This window comes from Melospiza georgiana, chromosome 10 (genome assembly GCF_028018845.1).
Source record: "Melospiza georgiana isolate bMelGeo1 chromosome 10, bMelGeo1.pri, whole genome shotgun sequence".
In the NCBI taxonomy this organism is placed as follows: domain Eukaryota; kingdom Metazoa; phylum Chordata; class Aves; order Passeriformes; family Passerellidae; genus Melospiza; species Melospiza georgiana.
In genome coordinates, this window is record NC_080439.1 from 14875031 (window position 1) to 14894203 (window position 19173).

The window sequence follows — 19173 nt, forward strand, 5'->3', positions numbered from 1 at the left end:
TATGGTCACCTTAGCCTGGGTATATTCACTGCAAATAGAGCAACGAATTGCAGAATGTAAACCTCATTAGTCAGGTTACTTAGAAAGACCCAATGGAGGAGCGGATACTCGTTTGAAAAAGTGATGCATTTTTGCAGCTCTTCTCCCGAAAGTGGAATATTTTTGAAACTTATTTATAGTGCAAATAAGGTGCCATACAGTGAAACTTCCCAAGCTGCATTGTCAGGGTGGTTTGGATACATAAGTTCAACCAGCCACTCTGAAATAAACATATTCAACGGCCGTTAAAATCTCGATACTGACTGATTTTATTGGATCATATCCTCCAGCTCTCTGGGATGTAAATTTCCGGCCATAACCTGTGCAGCAATAAACTTCGTTCAGCCACAAGAGTGTGCATGTGAGAGGATTGCAAATCTGCTCTGCCAAACCAGAATTAGCCGGTATCGCAGGAATGAAAGAGCGTGGAGATTTGAAATTGCAGAGAATGGAGACAAGGCGGTGCAGAGGACGAGCTGCCCGGGGAGCAGGAGGCCCCAGACCGGTGCCGCACTCCTATGGAAAATAAGCCCCAGGGTGGTGAGCAGGGGCGAGGCTGAGCCGGCGCGGGGGCTGAGCGGAGCCGGGCGCAGGTGGACACCGGAGCCCGCAGCAGTCCCCGGGGTGCCGGGGCGCGGAGCAGCGCCGCGGGTTGGGCTGACAGCGGGACACGGTGCCGAGGCGCTCAGGGACGGCGGCGTTGGCGGAGCTCGACGCGGTGAGTACCTCGGGAGGAGCCGGGAGCCACCACACGGCAGCGACACCGGAGCGGGAGGGGAACGCGGAGCGGCCGCGCCGCCTGCGGCAGAGGAGCGCTGGGCTGGGCTGGGCTGGGCTGGGCTGTGCGGGGCTGGGCAGTCCCGGCTGTCCCGGCTGTCCCGGCACGGGGCTCCCGGGGCCGGGGGCGGCGGCCCCTCGGAGGTGCGGCGGAGCAGGAGCGCGGCTGCCGCAGCGAGGTAACTCGCGGTCATCCTTTGTGCTCGGCGGGCGGTGCCGCGGCCGCGCCGCCTCCAGAACGCCGCCCCCGCCGCCCGGCCCCGCCGCAGCCGCCGCGGGCCGAGCCGCGCCCCCGCCCCAGGCTGCGGGACAGCCGCGGCTGAGCTGGCCCTGTGCAGCCCCGCGGCCCGGGCGGTGGCTGCCGTCCCCGCCCCAGCTCTGCTTCGCATAGGGGAACCGAACCTACGCTGGGAAGTGCCGGGAAGGAGTCGCGTGTGAAGCTCCCAAAGCTGTTCTCTTGGGAGAAAAAAGTACATCCCCTGCCTTCGGGCTGCTCCCGAAACAGGCTGTAAGCCTGTACAGAATAGAGGTGCACGCCTGATGCAAGGTGCCCACGACCTTGGGACCAAGGGAAGATAAGATAACGATTCACTATCTGAGCCATTTCTGCTGTGCGCAGGGACGGGGCACCACGCCTGGGTCACACCGGGGCACAGCAGCACCGAGGGGTCTCCGGGGAGGCCGCTTGAGCAGGGCTTGGAAACATCCCTCAGGGAGGGGCAGCAGGGCAGCACCCCGGTCTGGAAACCGAACTGCTGCAGACTTTATGCAAACTTGTCACCCTGGCAATTAGTTTAGCCTTTTAAGCATCTAATTTCCCTGATTTTGTGCTCCCTTCTGGGCATGCATTTTTATGCACTGGGGCTCTGACTGGCAGAGGTGGCCGGTGTCCACATCTCCGCAAAGCTGCTGACAGCTGAAGTGCTGGGCATGTTAGCAAGGTGAAGTCCGACTGCTGAAACATATGACAACCAAAATAAACCATGTTTTTATCAATGTTTCCTCTGTATGCCTTCAGCAACCAAATAATTACACGTGGCATGATTCCCGGGAATATTACAAAGTAAACCTCATTACTAGTTATAATGCATATATGAGTTATCCATTGGAACTGTCATTAAAGTACAGTTTTATTCTATATTTTTTTAAGACTGAGGCAGTCAAATGCTGAAGGTAGTTGACCAAATATATGTAAATTATTCATCATATGGACTTTTTATAGCAAGAGCAGATGTTCTTCAGTGATTTAGTTGAACTACAAGTAAGAGAGCCATAGCTCCATTATGGTTCATAGAACTTGGGTGTTTTGCTGCTAACTTAGGTCTTATTGCAGCACCTGCATTTGTCCCTAAAATAGCTCATGAGTCAGGTTTTCAAAAAAGCTCAGCATCTTCACAGGCACTAATGCTTGGGCCATTTTTCTAAGAGCTCTGCATACTTTGTGTGCATTTAGTCTAAAAAGCTTTTCTGGGGAAAAAAAATCTCATTCTTTTACAGGTGACCAAATAAGAATCCAGATTCCCCTGCCTTTAAATGAAATTCTTCCTGAGGGGCTGTATTCAAACTCTGTTACTGTGAGTGGCTCTTCCCTGCCTTGCTTGTTGGGGAAACTGGCTGGCTTCATCAGCTGCTGCAATTTCACTACAGTTTCTCTAGGATTTCACAACTGCAAAGGGTTCATTGGCTCCTCTGCCTTTCATGAGCCTGTGCTTGGCAGGGCTGTGTGAGAAGAAGGTGGAAGACAGGTATGTGCCTTTCTCCTGGGTGCAACAGGCCATGGGATGATCAGGCTGTCCTGGGGAAGAGATCCAGGCATCCAGTCCTTGCTTTATCCAGAGACTGAGTTTGTGCAGTTATTGGAGATGACCTTCTCTGCTTTTGAGTGTATTCACTCTGAACTTGTCACCTTAGTGAAAAGTTAATAGTATGAAAGTAATAATAAGCAAGAATTCAGTTCAAATGGAAAATATATGCATTTTCTGAAGATTTGTGGGGGTTGATAGAAGCATGACATTAACTTGCATCTACTCAATCTGAGCCAGTTCTGTCAGCAAGACTGCAAAGAGGAGTGTCATAACTTTGCAGCTCAATATCAATTATTTTTCTTCAAATGATTTAAAATATGTAAAAGATGTGCCTATTTCCTGTGCAAAGAAGAATTTTTTGTATCCAATATCAGGATTCAGGTGTGCACAAAACCAGTCAAAAGTATAAGAGAGAAAGGTGAGGCTTTACATTTAATCTTGACTCTGAATCTTCAGTTACATAATTTTGTATTCCATTATCTAAGATGCACTGTAATATCCCTCATACATTTTCATTAATCTTATGCAGAGCATGTGCAACAGCTTGCCATTTTCCTTCATTCTGCCTCTTCTCATTATTTCCCATTAGCATGATTATTCACTGTGTTTATCACCTTTTTGCACCTAGTCTCTCTCTGCCTTGTGAGTGGGCTGAGTCCTCTGTAAGTAGTCCTGTAACCTACAGCAACAGAGGATCTGGCTCGCAGTACGTTATTAGGAAAGGGTTGAGATGTCATCTTTAAGACCTATCTTTTGCAGAGGAAGGGTGAGGTGTAATTATGACTAAGGCTGTCCTCTTTAATTTAATTAATAATAGAATTTAATAATTGTGACCAGGCTGTCCTTTTATGGTCAAAAAAACAGTCTGTACCACTGCATGGCTCTGACTTGTTCCCGTGCTGCTCGCCCTCCCTCAAACACCCTGCAGGACCTCTAGAAGGACCTCTAAGCACGATCCCCATTCTCTGTTTCCCAGTTTGGAAAGGAACAGCCTGGAAGGCATTTCAGTATCCATTTCCACTGGCAACTCATCAATTGATCCCAGATTATCTGTCTGTGCAGCAAGTGTTAAATGTGCACAGTTCTTGTTCTTCCTCACTGTGTCACCAATACCTCCCATGGCCAAGTTAGGGCAAATGACAACTTAGTCACTATAGAACATCCATCTGTGAAAGATTTGCCACCAGGAGTGCAACATATTTAAGCTGCATCTCACTTATGAGGCAGATCAGTGTGCTCTCAGAACCTAGAGGCTCAAGCTGCCCTTAGTTACACCTGATTCCCTGCACTGCCAGGAAGGGGCAGGTGGCACTCGGGTACAGAGGGACCTCAGGCAGCAGCCGGGCTGGGGAGGCTGCACGTACCAACGGGTGTTCACTGCTGGCTGGGACTGGCCAGCTCTGATTCCAGCTGTGGCTTACTGTGCAATGCCCAGCGCCTTCTCTGTGTGTTTATCTAGCAATGGGAAAAAGTAAAATGGTTTGGAAAGGTAGTGACTTGAGAAGCAAAATGTACTCACATATTTAAAGACAAATTTTGAGTTGGTACAGAATCTGAGTTTGTCTGTTCACTGCCGGTTTGCAGCAGTGAGGAGCCAGCCCAGAGGCACACATTCTGAGAGCTCACAGAAGACATAAGAACCTTTTAAAATCAATTTTTGATAACTTTTTTCCCTTTCCACTGTTGTAAAGCTGCTGTTTCTTTTTTATTTCTCCGGAGAAGAAAAGAAGACAAAAAATTACCATCTCTGGTAACTTGTATCATTGCATTCCTAGTCTCCATGGAAACCTATGTGGTGCTCCACAGTTGAGTAAGATTTGAATCTGTTGCTGCAGAAATCAGATGGAGGGAAGACTGGATTATGCACCTTGACTGTTAATCAATTAAAAGAGGTTTTGAAATTATTTTCACCTTGTGTTGTAATCTTTACTTAGAGTAACAATAGAATAAATCAAAATAATCAAATTAAGCTAGTGTGACCTGATCCTATGTATACCTATGCATGTAACTCTGCCACTCAGTTTGATTCTGATAGGCATTGACATTAATTTGGAAGAATTCTTTGTTTATAGTAGGATAATATGGATTAATACTATGGAAACTGAACACATAATAGCAAACTGTTGTCATATTGACTCTTTTAAAAAGAGAGGCAATAGCAATTGCCTTGTTTTAATTTATGTAAGTAAAACATTTTGAAAATTAAGAATCTGAATTCCTTATCTTTTGCTGTCTTCATTCTTGTTCTTCCACTGCTAAGGAAGAAATACATCCCCAAACTGGTTTCCTCTGAAAAGATGTGGTAACTTCATCTACCTGCTGCTTCTTTACTCCAAGCTTTATGAACTGGAACACAAAGGCACATCATCTTACTGGGACAGCAGAAGGTGACACAGAGAAGTAATATACAGAGAGAGACCAATCTTTTTTGTGACCACAGTCAACCCATGAAGAGTGAGGGCTTTCAGCCACCTAAAAGTAAGTAAAATATATAGTAATGGAAATAGTGCAGCCTACTGTCAGCCTGTAAAAACTCCTGCATAGACAGCCACGATAACAAGTTACACAAAGAAATAAATTAATTGCACAATTTTCTAAGCATTTTACATTTGAACAATGAAGTCACGGTATTCACTACAACTGCACTAACTACAGTGGTGAAATACAACAGTGATTTATGGTATTCACCATAACAAACCACAAAATCTGATTATTTTGTATGCATTTGTAGGTATTTACTGCATTTGCTTCAGAATACTGTGGAGAAAATGTATGCAAGTCGAGAGGACATTGGATATGATTTTGGAGATGACTCCAAAGTTGGAAGTAAGCCAATTAAACCTAATCCAAACATCGATGGAGGATGGGCTTGGATGATTGTATTTTCCTCTTTCCTTGTGCACATACTCATCATGGGCTCCCAAATGGCTCTTGGAATACTCAACATGGAATGGCTTGAAGAGTTTAATCAAAGTCGTGGCTTAACAGCGTGGGTTAGCTCCCTCAGCATGGGCATCACGCTTATTGTAGGTATGTGCCGGCACCACGGATTTTAAAACTAGATATATTTTTAGAATATGTTTGCTATTCATCCCTAAAGTATTTTCTTAGGGTTGTCCCAAGCTGACCTTTTAAAGTCACCAGGAGAAATTTTACAATGTAGATGGAGAAAGGGAATAACAGGGAAGATGACAGGGAAGACAGCTCAGCAGACTGCATGAGCAGGAAAGGAATGCTGTGACTTCCAGGTCTGACTAGAATTAAGAAAACATGATCTGTGAAGCTTGGAGTCCTCCCCATGCTGCATCTGTGAGGAGAAAATGTTGAATTCACACAGTTTGTATTTCAGTTTGGCAGCTGAATGAAAATGTATTTTTTTAGTTGTAGTTGGATCAACCCAAAATAGTATCTGGAGAAAATGTTTGTGTATATATGTATATACACATGTATGACTCTCTAAATGAAAACTGAAAAAAGTTATGTTTATATCTGCCTAAATTATTCTACTGAAAACAAGATAAAATGCTTAACTTCTGGTTACTTGTGAAACAGTCTTGCACTTATACAGCATCAGAATGAGGAGCAAGAGTTTCAGCTGATTCCTCTCTTTAAACTGTCCCTTCTTCATGGGGCAAATTTGATTGTAGGCATTGCAGGTATTTGCTAAGTATTTAATCAGTTAGTTGTATTTCTCTTTCCATGATTTTAAGAAATAATATGAAAAATAAACTGACTTGCACGAGTTGCCTGATGTTTTAACATTTTATTTAAAACATTAAGAAACTTAAGGTGAAAAATTATTAGAGCATAAAGAATTAAATAAATAATTTATCATTTCTTTCATGTTTTTTAACAGGTCCTTTTATTGGTTTGTTCATCAGCATGTGTGGGTGCCGCATGACAGCCATAATTGGAGGGATCCTGAATGCCCTGGGTTGGATACTGAGTGCCTATGCCTCAAATGTGCACTACCTCTTCCTCACCTTTGGAGTGACAGCTGGTGAGAGTTGCACTAATGTTTGAAGGTTCTTTCAATTATTTCTGATTCCTTTGAAGCTTATTTGAGTGAGTAAATAGGGAAGGTAGACTGTAAAGTTATTCCAGCTCTGCTTTCACACTTTTACAGCCTGTTATCCTTTTAGAAAACTTATTTATTCAGTGGATTGGGCCCAGTGACTTCTGTTGTTGTTTAAATTTGCCATGTGAAGGTGGAACTTCTATCAGTTTCAGCCAAGTGAGTACATTAGAGGACGTTTTTAATTAGGGGAGTTACTGTAACCCAAACTCTGACAAGTAAAATTTAAAGATGAATTTCATATCTAGCTAATTCCTCTCCTTGCCACAGGAAAGAATAACAAATGTTTTCTCCAGAATTTCTATACATAAATTTTTATCTAGCTTTCCAGATGGAGAAATACTGAGCTTAGCAAAGATCACTCTGATGACTCTTTACACCACCTTACCGTAGACTTCAGTAACATTGTAAATTCCTGAACAAAGAACAATGATCACAGAGAGGATCCTGCCTTTTTCAGAATTTCTGTTTTCATATATACTGAATATAATCAAGCAGGCAGGAATCTACACAGGTCTTCTTCAGCTCCTGTGCTCTTTTCAGAAAGAGCACACACAAAACAAAAAATGGCAGAGTTTAAGTAAAGAATTCAAAGAGGGGTGAAAACCAGATTTTCTGGGGAAAAAAAACCAAACAACGAAAACAGAGACAAACTTTTATGTGAGATAGAGAAGTGAGATGTTGCAGGAGTAATTCTGTCCAATAAAACGGTGTAGAGATACCTGAGAGGTTCCTTCCAGCTCCATGAGACCTCTGCTCACTGTCCCTCCCTCACGATCTGCTCACTCACCCTCAGTCCTGCCGCTCACTCCCATCCCCTCACTCACCGTGCCCAGTCGCGGCCCATCCAGAGAAGTCTCTCCATGTTCTCATGGCTGCTCCTGGAAAGCTGCTTTTCCCTTGCAGTGGCCACATCTTGCTGCCATCACCTCTGGGCCTCCACACTGCACCTGTGGGCCTGCTCATGGCTGCTGCCTTCAGTCCATCCCTCCGATCCCAGCCTCATCTCTCCATCCGCAGCCACCCTCAGCACATTGCCGAGGGCCCTTCCTTCAGGGCTCCGCTGCTCCTGGCAGCCGGCTCCCCTGGCGGCACCGGGGCTGGCTCCTCACGGCAGCAGCCCCAAGAGCAGGGCTCCCCTGGCGGCACCGGGGCTGGCTCCTCACGGCAGCAGCCCCAAGAGCAGGGGTCCCCTGCAGCCGGGCTGGCTCCTCACGGCAGCAGCCCCAAGAGCAGGGGTCCCCTGGCAGCACCCGGGCTGGCTCCTCACGGCAGCAGCCCCAGGGGCAGTGGCTCTCCTGAGGGACAGAGAGGCCTCCCCGAATCTGTGGTTGGGTGTGGGGAGGGACACTGGTGCAAACTGGTGCCCAAAAATAAAAGCCCAATTGTGTATTTGCCTAGGAAAGTAAGAAATACTTCTAAAAAGCAAAATGGGTCAGCTCTGGTCAGGGTCACTGCTGTGATGGTGAAGGGCTTTTTTTGGGGCTTTTTTGGAATCACAGCTTTCTCTGGCCTAGCTGCAGCTAGATCATGCTGTAGCTGTATGCAGCTATGTTAGCACCTCTTTAGGCAAACTTCTAAGTCACAAAACACTTCTGAATTACAATCACAGTGAGTTGGGAAGCATCTTCTGCATATACCTGCTCCAATCCAAATCCCTCTGTGAAGAATTTGCTGTGAGAAAAAATGGTGAACTGTTACCTCTAATGATGTGTTTGTGCAATACATCGCTTCCTGCTTGAAGTATGTGCCATGAATACCCAGCCTGGTTTTTAACTACAGGGGAGGGGTTTTCAACAGAATTAGAGATCTGCCTTGTAAGACTGAGCAGCTACTGTGTGGCCCTCCCTGGACTGCCCAAAGAGAACCAGCCTGGAAGCCACCTGAGGTCCCACCAGTGCACTAACCCCGTGTGCTGACTCCTCAAATACATGTCACGGTCACTGTGGCTCCAGCTACTGAACAAGGACAGGATCTCAGTGTGAATCTTCATTGCTGGGGAACTTGGGTGAAAGCAACAAGATGTGCTCACTAAGCAGTTCTGGTTACTGATACCATCGGATGTGGGTATTATAATTGCAGATATTTCAAAACAGGCTGTGTCTATGTTTGTCCCCATAGTAACTGTCACTGATTGGTTGTGGGACATTTGTAACTTTCAGTGTTGTCACACTGACCTGAGAAAAAGGTTTTATATTCCATGTGTTTAGTTTTTCTGGCAATAAATATCAGTGTTGCATTCTCTCTAGAATGAGCATTGTAGATTTTGGAAAACACTATGAAACAGAAATGAAAGCTAACATCAGAATTGAAAATCTATTATTGGTTTTACTACTATGCTTACACAAAAGTGAGGAATAAAATAGATTTTTTTTTTCACTGCTTTTTATGTTGTTGGCAAACAGTTCAGATTTTTTTAATTTTTTTTTTATAGGTATTGGAAGTGGCATGGTTTATCTGCCTGCAGTGGTCATGGTAGGGCAATATTTTCAGAACAGAAGAGCACTTGCACAAGGGCTCAGTACCACGGGAACGGGGTTTGGAGCTTTCTTAATGACTGCCTTACTGAAGTACCTCTGCACTGAATTTGGGTGGAGGAATGCAATGTTCATCCAGGGGGCCATTTCCCTGAACCTCTGTGTCTGTGGGGCACTCATGAGACCACTCTCTCCCAAAGAGCTCCGTGAAAAATATGTGGTGGGAAATGATAGCGAAGAAAATCGGGCAAAAGCTCTGTCCCAATCTACAGAGACTATAAAATCTAATGGAGTCCTTGGTGAAGAACCAGAGAAAAAAGAAGAGGCAGCAAATGAAGAAGTGCTTGGCAGTGTGCAGCACATAGAAATCGGAGGTAAATCTGGAAGTGAAAGGAGCATGTATGGACTGCGCCTCTTTAAGACAGTGAGCCAGCTGACAGTCACAGTCAGGAAGGGCTTTGCACTCTGGTACTCCAGCTACTTTGGAGCTGCATCACTGTTTACCAATAGAGTATTTGTGGCCTTTATCATTTGGGCTTTGTTTGCCTATAGCAGCTTTGTCATTCCCTTTATTCACCTTCCAGAAATAGTCAAGCAGTACAAATTATCTAGGCAGGACAATGTATTTCCTTTGACATCCATTATAGCCATTGTTCATATTTTTGGTAAAGTGATCCTTGGAATCATCTCTGATCTGCCATGCATCAGCACATGGAATGTCTTCCTCATGGCTAACTTTACCCTGGTCACCTGCATTCTTACTTTGCCACTAATGCAGACATACATTGGCCTGGCTGTGGTTTGTGCTCTAATAGGATTTTCTAGTGGCTATTTTTCTCTAATGCCTGTTGTGACTGAAGATTTAGTTGGAACTAAACACCTTGCAAATGCCTATGGCATCATCATTTGTGCCAATGGAATATCTGCTTTGTTTGGACCACCTTTTGCAGGTAAAAAGTTCAAATTGCTAACCAACAGATGTTTGTGTAATGACTGTATGACTCTTTGTATTATTAAACATTCTTATGCTATGAGCATGTGTAGTTAACAAAATCACAGCTGCTCCAGAATGGACATAACATCCAGCTTTACATTGTACAGATTTACAGCTCATAACTCTGCCATCCCCAGCAGAAGGGAGAAGTGTATGTATGCTATCCCTAGAGTTACTTAGGTTTAAACAGACATTCATTACACATTTCCTCATAGAAAGAGGTGGGGGAATACAGAAGAGATACAGGTACTGATTGTCAGTACTATATCAGACTCCAGCTCTCTTTTACAGAGGTGCTGCTGAGAAAAAAGCTGTGAGAAATTCTGGGAGTCATGGCCTTAGTCAGCCAGGGCAGCTCTAGGCTGAAGGGAAGGCAGCAGCAGCATGAGCAGCCCAGGAAAGCGAGAGCCCCTTCTCTCCCCACCCCTGGGTGAGCGACACGAGCGAGAAGAAAGCTCTCTCAGTGCCCCTTGAAAGCAGCAGTGTTTTACTGTGCCACGTTCCCTCAGCACCTCCCAGTCTGTGCTAAACCTGTCTCTGAATTTGGCCTTTGGTTAAGAAGCAAACTGGATGCAAGCAGCTGATGTAAAGAGAGCTTCTGATCTTGTGGGTACATCGCAATGCAGCCAGCGTGGAGTGAGGGAGTTTGGCTTAGTTGGGTTCTCAAACCTTCCTGAAGTAATGAATAAGTAACTCTAATGAAGAAGTAACTTTAATGTGTTTTTGCAAAGGAATTGAGGCTGAAATGAGAGTCATTGCAGTATTGAGATTGTAACTCTTGAACAGTCTTCTATTGGTATGTGAGGCTTGGGAACAGCTATGGGGAATGTGTTTGCTTGCACAAGGCATAGCATTTGAAATACCCAGTATTGGGCATTTTACAGAGGCAGTGATAGGGAGGAGGAAGTAATTGGTTTGGGATTACAAAATCTCGATTTTAAAATCAAACCTGTGATAACATATTTGAAAAATTTTGTTTTTCCATAAAATATCTGTGGATTTGACAGAAACATCATGAAAGAAATGTGAAGTATTTTTTGAATTTTCTCATGAAATGTACCTTTTTGGCAAACTTTGTAATAAACATGTTCTGTCCTTATTTTCCAGGTTGGATCTATGACATCACACAAAAATACGATTTTTCTTTTTACATAGCTGGATTGCTATACATGGTGGGAATAATATTTTTACTTATACAACCTTGTATTCAAAAGAAACAGTCAAGAGAAAAATCTACAGAAGAAGCACAAGTGTAGAACAAATTCCAGAACTTTTTTACAGAAATTTTTTTGTTTTGTGTTTCTCTTGTGTGGCAGTATGAAGATGTTTTTCTTATAGAACCAACCACATTTAGCTGCTCTGCACTTAAGTGAAAAGCAAATATACTCCATAAGGCTTATAAATTATTGGAAATGTGCTTTTAAAATTGGTTAAGATATTTTTTACTTTAGAACTACCAAATACAGTGATTAAAAGCACACTGCTAGTATGTCAATGTTAGAACAATGCTAAGAATACTTACCCTTGCTTCTCTTTTGATATTTCACCATTAACCATTGGTGAAAATCCACTGACTGCAGTGCAGTTACTCTGATTTACACTAGTCCTGTGAGAGAATTTGGTCAGGACATGAATGATTTATAAAAGTCCTTTCTACTATGTATTCAATCTGATGAAAGATTAGTTACTGGGTATTAGATAATGATTGTATTTCTTGCCTGGCTACCTAAGTACTGTTGAAATGCTACTATAATAATTCCACTAATTCAGCTTACTAAAATTACTATTTCTGTGATGCAAATCTGAAGAAAAGTTCTCATATATTTCTGAAATTATTCAGTTGGACTCAATAGGTCCCTCCCAACCCAGTATATTCTGTGATTCTACTTCAGTGATTTTTAATTTTGTTTTTTCAAAGTATCAACTGCATTTGAAGTAGCTATCCTCAATAACTAGGCTGCAGTTTAAACACTGTGACATTTAATGCACCTGAAGTAAAAAACCCATAAATGAAGAAACAGGAAACATATGGAAAATGTTTCCAGAAACAGTTTGAGTTCTTTGGCCCCTTTACCTAATTAGAGTTATTGTAGAATTTAATAAAATTACCACTGACTCTTTCCATGGGAATGAACTCTACTACAGCACACTAAATTTTGTTATAATTTAATTTAATTGTTCACCAACTTTGTTACATATGAGCAGTCGTGTTGCTGCTTGTAATGTACCATGAACTGACTAAGATTCATCATGTTTGGGAAATTTATTCTCTAGAAAATGAGATACTGCAGAGCATGGAATAGCTAAAGAGCATTTAAAATATTAAAATAAATTTTCTTAACATTAAGGGTCTGGTAACCAGTGCAGAAGGTGATGTATGGTGGTTGAGGGTTTATTTTTTTCAGCTTTGAGAAGTGAGTCTGATGTTAATTTTTCTATCAAATAAGAGCCACTGTAAGTTTTCCTCCTCTTAGCTTTATCAAAGTTCTTTGCATGACGAATCAGGTTCTTAGGTTAATATTTCTACGTGTTGCTGGAATTCCTTAAAAAGCAATTGAAACTGTTCAATTATATTGAAGAACTATTGGGAAACAGCTCAGTACACAACAATATCAATATCCTTATCTTCTTTATAGCTGCAAGGTTGGTTAAAAAAGTTCTGAATGTGTATTGTTCCATATTGCAATTCACCAGCTTCTTAGTGTTGCACTTCTACAACTCTTGTCAGGGACATACTTTAAAGTATTCCTTAAAGATCACTGAAGTGAGCCAAGTTAAAAATAAAACCTTAAGAAACCCTGAATTATTTTAAGATTTACATCAGTACAATCATGTAGGGTAGTTATGTATGGCCTTTAAAATTCACATAAGACAACTGAGGTGGCACTGAACTGCAACACACGGAGTGAACACACAGTCAGTAACTTCTGAAAATCAGCTTTTGTTATTGGAGAGAATGTGCACGTAAAATTTCACATCAGTTCTTTGTTACAGGTTAAATGTCTTCTTGGTGGGAATGCTGCTGATGGCTCATTTGATCTGAGCTTTTTTTGTTTTTGAAAGATATGTATCCTTCATACATAGATCTTCACTTTGTCTTTTGTCAAAAGCAATGGTATTTGCATAATACAGTAATGAAAAATATGTTCTTCACTTGTGGTATCTGCAATAGATCTTTTAATAGAGGTTCTTACAGGGCCACGTGTTGGGAATAAACTTACATTATCCAAAAATACACTTTCTGTTCATTTATTAAGTTAGTATGGTATTTTAGCCACATAATGGAATTTTTATTTCTCATTATCCTAAAACAAAGTAATCACAAAGATGAAAGAATATATATGGAAGTGCTTCTTATACCTAAAGGTGAACAGTCACTGAATGTTTCCAGCATATTGGTATATAGTTCTAGAAGAAAAAAATCCTTAATCTAAATCAACAAATATTTAAGTATTAAAGTACTGGTTTATAAAGAAACAGAATTATACAAGAACCCTGTATTCATAGTTTTTAATCAATTTATAAAATTCAAGTTTAGTACTTGACATGTTAAAAAGTTGTAAACTCCTTACACTCTTCAAATATGAAACCATTATATCCAAATACTGAAATCACTGGTTTAATACTTGGGTCCTAGAGCTAGTCAATTGTAAATGATATATTAATTACCCTCTATAAATGACAATGCCACAGCATCTCCTATAAGCCGTGGAGTACCTGTGGCATAGATACAAAAAAGAGAAATCAGAATGAAGAAATACAAAGTAGCCACAACCTGTTCTATTGCAGTAACTACTATGAGACTGATAAAACACAATTTCACGATACCCAACCTATTAAACATTGTAATATTTACATGTTGCTCCTGGTAAAACATATTTTATTTTTCTTCTTTCAATCCTTAAAAAGTCTGTTTTCTGTACTAAAGAAGAAAAGTCCATGTGTCTGACCCAATAAACAGCCATGCCTTATAACAATTACTTCAATGGAACACACACCTTTATTCTGTTAGGTTTTGTTCTTGGTACATTGCTCCTGCCCCCTCTGGAGCTGTGGCTGACATTTGTGTGTGTGAAGGTTCCCAGCCCAATTCCTGGGGGGCTCTTCCATTTCAGGGGGGGCTGTGTCACGCAGCCTCTCTGCAAGAGCTTCCCAGGGCACATTACTGTCATGTAGCTGCTTGTAAGAGAAAGTAGAGGCTTAAAAATCATCATTTGGCTTACTCATTGCTGCTTATTCTACTCCACAAAATGTGTTTAGACAGCACAGAGGCCTTGTATGAAGGTCACTTGCAGTGCAAGCTGCCCACGCATTTTGAAAGACGCAGTGATAGTTAAACTCACAGAACATCAGAAGTTTTGTCCAGGGTTGCCAGTGCAAGATATCACATGTTTTTCTGTGAAATATCTGAGAAGCTATTTTTGGTATAATATCCAAGGCCTTTCTACCACTGGAAGAAAAAAAAAAAAAAAAAAAAAAAAAAAAAAAAAAGCAGCAGCTGTAATGCCACGTATTTTCCTCGTGTGTAATTCATACAGCTGCTCTAAAATCAACCAAGCTGTATAAACTGATGCCAAAAACCTTGTCAGTATGTAAAAATCACCTCAGAAATAAAATCTGTTTTCAAGGTAAGTAAAAGAGTCCTTGGGGTTTGAACAGAAATGCGATTTTAGAAAACTTTCAGATGTACTGTAAGGATTAAGCCTGTTTCTCAGGAGATGCTGCCTGCTTTCAGAATGACTCCATAAACAGAATCAGGTGGAAACAATATAAGGAAGGAAAAAAAAAAGATTTAATCTGTTAGATGACAGAACCACCACAAAAAAAATTAGCATACCCTGTGTGATATATTATCTACTCATTGTAAATTATACAAGAACACAGAAACATTAATTTTTCCCACAAATGTTCCACTTTTCTTTCCAGGTGCAGTTGCAGGAGCCTAAGTGCAGTTGTACTCAATGACTCCAATGCAAGTGGTAACAGAAATAGAAAAGCAGAAATCCTGGTGTACCTTGTGTTACACACTGCAGATGTAGCTGGAACTGCTTCCCTCACTGCCTACAGCAAAGCTGTCTCAGAGTACGTGTGGTCCTGGTTGTTCTTATGCAGGCATACACAACATCCTAGCACATTCTAGCTGAGCAAAAGGAGAGATTTTTGGGCAAAAAAGGGTATAAGTGCTGAAATGGAAATGTGTTAGCCTCTTAAAAGTTCTCTTTACATTTCTGCTTACTCTCTGCTCTTGCCAATCTTGTTTGCCCATGAAATAAGGATACCATGAATGGCAAAGTTTTTAATGAAGTTAAAAACAATATATGTTAGTTTTTCCTATTGCATATTTATATTTCCTAACACGGTGCTCTATAAAAAAATACAGGAAAAAAAGCAAAGCTTATTATCCTGGCCATTCCCTGGCTCTGGATTGTCCCAGCCATTCCCTGGCTCGGTGTTATCCCAGCCATTCCCTGGCTCGGTGTTATCCCAGCCATTCCCTGGCTGTGGATTGTCCCAGCCATTCCCTGGCTCGGTGTTATCCCAGCCATTCCCTGGCTCGGTGTTATCCCAGCCATTCCCTGGCTGTGGATTGTCCCAGCCATTCCCTGGCTCGGTGTTATCCCAGCCATTCCCTGGCTCTGGTGTTATCCCAGCCATTCCCTGGCCCTGGGTTATCCCAGCCATTCCCTGGCTCTGGTGTTATCCCAGCCATTCCCTGCCCTGGGTTATCCCAGCCATTCCCGGGCTCAGTGTTATCCCAGCCATTCCCTGGCCCTGGGTTATCCCAGCCATTCCCTGGCTCTGGGTTATCCCAGCCATTCCCTGCCCTGGGTTATCCCAGCCATTCCCTGGCCTGGGGTTATCCCAGCCATTCCCTAGCTCTGGTGTTAGCCCAGCCATTCCCGGGCTCAGTGTTATCCCAGCCATTCCCTGGCCCTGGGTTATCCCAGCCATTCCCTGGCTCTGGGTTATCCCAGCCATTCCCTGCCCTGGGTTATCCCAGCCATTCCCTGGCCCTGGGTTATCCCAGCCATTCCCTGGCTCTGGGTTATCCCAGCCATTCCCTGCCCTGGGTTATCCCAGCCATTCCCCGGCCCTGGGTTATCCCAGCCATTCCCTGGCCCGGGGTTATCCCAGCCATTCCCGGGCTCGGTGTTATCCCAGCCATTCCCTGGCCCTGGGTTATCCCAGCCATTCCCTGGCCCTGGGTTATCCCAGCCATTCCCGGGCTCAGGGTTATCCCAGCCATTCCCTGGCTCTGGGTTATCCCAGCCATTCCCTGGCCCTGGGTTATCCCAGCCATTCCCGGGCTTAGGGTTATCCCAGCCATTCCCTAGCTCTGGGTTATCCCAGCCATTCCCTAGCTCTGGTGTTATCCCAGCTATTCCCGGGCTCTGTGTTATCCCAGCCATTCCCGGGCCCTGGGTTATCCCAGCCATTCCCTAGCTCTGGGTTATCCCAGCCATTCCCTAGCTCTGGTGTTATCCCAGCCATTCCCGGGCCCTGGGTTATCCCAGCCGTTCCCGGGCTGTCCCCACGCGCGCTGACAGCGGCCCTGCCCCGGGGCGCCCTCTGGCGGCCGCCGCGCCCCGCAGCGCGCGGAGTTTGAGGAGGGCTCGTCCGGAACTCCGGGCTGGGATCGCTCGCGGACGGGACCGGGGCCGGGACGCTGCACGGAACAGCAGCTCGCTGCCAAAGCGTCGGGAAAACACACACACTGCTCACACGGTGAGTCCACGTCAGGACTTCTGTTACAGGACGTAAGAATAGCACCTAGTGAACAGTCTAAAACACATTGAAAGCATCTGGATCTCCTGGAGAGCAGGATTTATGCTCAGAACTCCAGTCAGAGAAATGCCATGCTTGGGGTAACAATGCAGATATCTGCTGAGTTCAGCCTGCAAGGATGCACTGCATGGCGTGGACACACAGAGCTCCCACAGTCCACTTTCCAGTCCTGAGTGGAGAGACTGTTCGATTTCCTCTGTTCAGAAATCCAAATATGCTACTCGATAATCCCAGAGAGCAGCATTCCAGTGTATACATAAATTACTCTGGAAATAAAAACATATTATTTGGGCAAATTTTTAATTCCCCAGAGAAAGGGAGCATGGCTTTACTTGTTCTCATAGTTTACTGCATTAAGCCAAAATCATATTTTTATTGGTATGCAACTTAATGCTTTCTAGGATTTCTTTAAATTCCAAAATATCCAAGGCTTTGTGTTAAACTAATGAAAAGTTTACTGCCCTCCATAGTACCTTATCCTACTTGACTCACACTCTTCAAATGACAGATGAATTCCAAATATACTGACAAATAATTTCTTGGTCTCTCTTCAATCCATTCTCTTCCTTTAGTTATTTTACTCCCTTATTCTCCATTCAGTTGTTCCCCAGTCACAATATCAACTGATTTATCTTCAAACTGAAATACAGCCCAGAACTTTAGCAAGCTTATCTGCTCCCATCTGGCCTTCATATTTAAATTAATGACACGCTCTATTTTCCTGTCTTGCCATTTCCTCCTGTGCTTTCTTTGCCCCGTTCCCTTTTTCTTGTGCTCACTTGAACTCGCTCTCACTAAAGCATCTGTAATGCTTTGGTAGCCACAAAACAGGAATAGCAGCACAGCCACATCCTCTGGAACTGCCAGTCTGGCACAGAACTTTTCTTGAAATCTTGTCCCACATAGCCTCAAAATAATAGAAATCCTGTGAGCAATCTCATTGTGATTGGGATGTGCTCTGCACCAGACATGTCCCACTCTCCATACTACAAGTTTAATCTGCCTCTCTGAAGTCTTTCAGAGCATATCTAGTTGTCACAGCAGAATCAAGAGAACTAAACCCATTTTACAATTCCTCATAAAGTCTCACTGGTGCTTATGTTCTCATTAACTTCTCCACCCAGAAACTGATGGGCTTCATTCTAGGCCTCTACAGCACTCTTGGGTATAAGAATAAAGTTATTTTACTCTTTAAAACATTTCTCTTCCTATTTTCCATGAGCTAAAATATTTCTCTCTCCTACCTGAATTACTGCAGCAGCCTTTTTTCAGGCTCTGACAGGGATAGAAAATTTTGAGGTATTCAGACCCACAAAAATAAGCTTCTTACATGATAGCTCTGCATTTTTTAGCTTTCCATCCCAATTTCCTGACCCTGCACTGACCAGGAAGCTGGAACAGTTGCCCTCCCAAAGGCCTTTCCAATACATTTTCTCTCTTTTACACCAACAGATTGCTCCCCATTCTCCTGCAGCTTCCAGGTTATCCTTCCAATCCCTTACCTGTCATTCAGCATGGAGAGGATACCCTTAGCTCCAGTTTTCCAATGATGGCAACTTATTGTTATTCACTCTTTAAAGTTTCAATTCAACATGTACATACTATTTCCCATCATTTCCTGAGGGCTGGGAAGAGCTTCCTAGCAAGCAAGCAAAAGTCACCTCTTTCTCCTCCTGTGTTTCTAACAGTTCTTGCTGCAAAATCTAAAAAAATCTCTTTCCTTGTGCTCATGTCTTTTGTCAAAGACATAAAGAATTTTTGTTTGGTGATGAGTTCAGAATCAGGAGATCTCAGTCTGTGGGTGAAGTTTCTAGACACTAAATAATACAAATCATAAAACAAAGCAAAAGTTTCACATTTCCAATACTTAATCCTGGAAGTAGTGTGCAACAGCCAGCCATGGGTTGCAATGGAATTACCTGGATCACTGAGTTTATTATAAAACAAAAGCTTGCAGGATAAACACACCCTTTGTAAGATCTGTTTTTTACTGCAGCCATTCAGTTTGATTCATTTATTGTCTCCAAAAAAATGACAATCCTTATTTACTTGTTGTCTTAAGGAAAGCAGACAGATTGATGATTATGTTAAACCATGAATCAAAGCCAACAGTCTGCTCAGCAAAGATAACTATTTCAATTTGAATGTTTTGGGTTTTAAATTTTTACTGTCTCAAATCTGTGTGAAACTTGAAAAAGTCTGGCAATATCTTCAAGCTCA

The 19173-nt window shown here is 43.0% G+C and overlaps 1 protein-coding gene across 10 annotated transcripts; it reads left to right on the forward strand.

Annotated features, from left to right (window-relative positions):
• The first annotated feature begins 373 nt into the window (after nucleotides 1-373).
• Nucleotides 374-13400, forward strand: SLC16A14 (solute carrier family 16 member 14). 10 transcript variants are annotated; one of them, XM_058031157.1, is made up of 7 exons: nucleotides 374-761; nucleotides 4349-4431; nucleotides 4882-5099; nucleotides 5353-5651; nucleotides 6478-6621; nucleotides 9131-10123; nucleotides 11275-13400. In XM_058031157.1, exons 4-7 carry the CDS (start codon nucleotides 5390-5392, stop codon nucleotides 11421-11423), a joined length of 1548 nt encoding a protein of 515 aa, XP_057887140.1. In that variant the 5' UTR covers nucleotides 374-761; nucleotides 4349-4431; nucleotides 4882-5099; nucleotides 5353-5389; the 3' UTR covers nucleotides 11424-13400. The 10 variants fall into 10 exon arrangements, with proteins under 10 accessions (XP_057887140.1, XP_057887143.1, XP_057887144.1 ...); XM_058031160.1 differs by having other exon boundaries at nucleotides 374-757; nucleotides 4313-4431; XM_058031161.1 differs by having other exon boundaries at nucleotides 374-757; nucleotides 4344-4431.
• Nucleotides 13401-19173: the final 5773 nt, after the last annotated feature.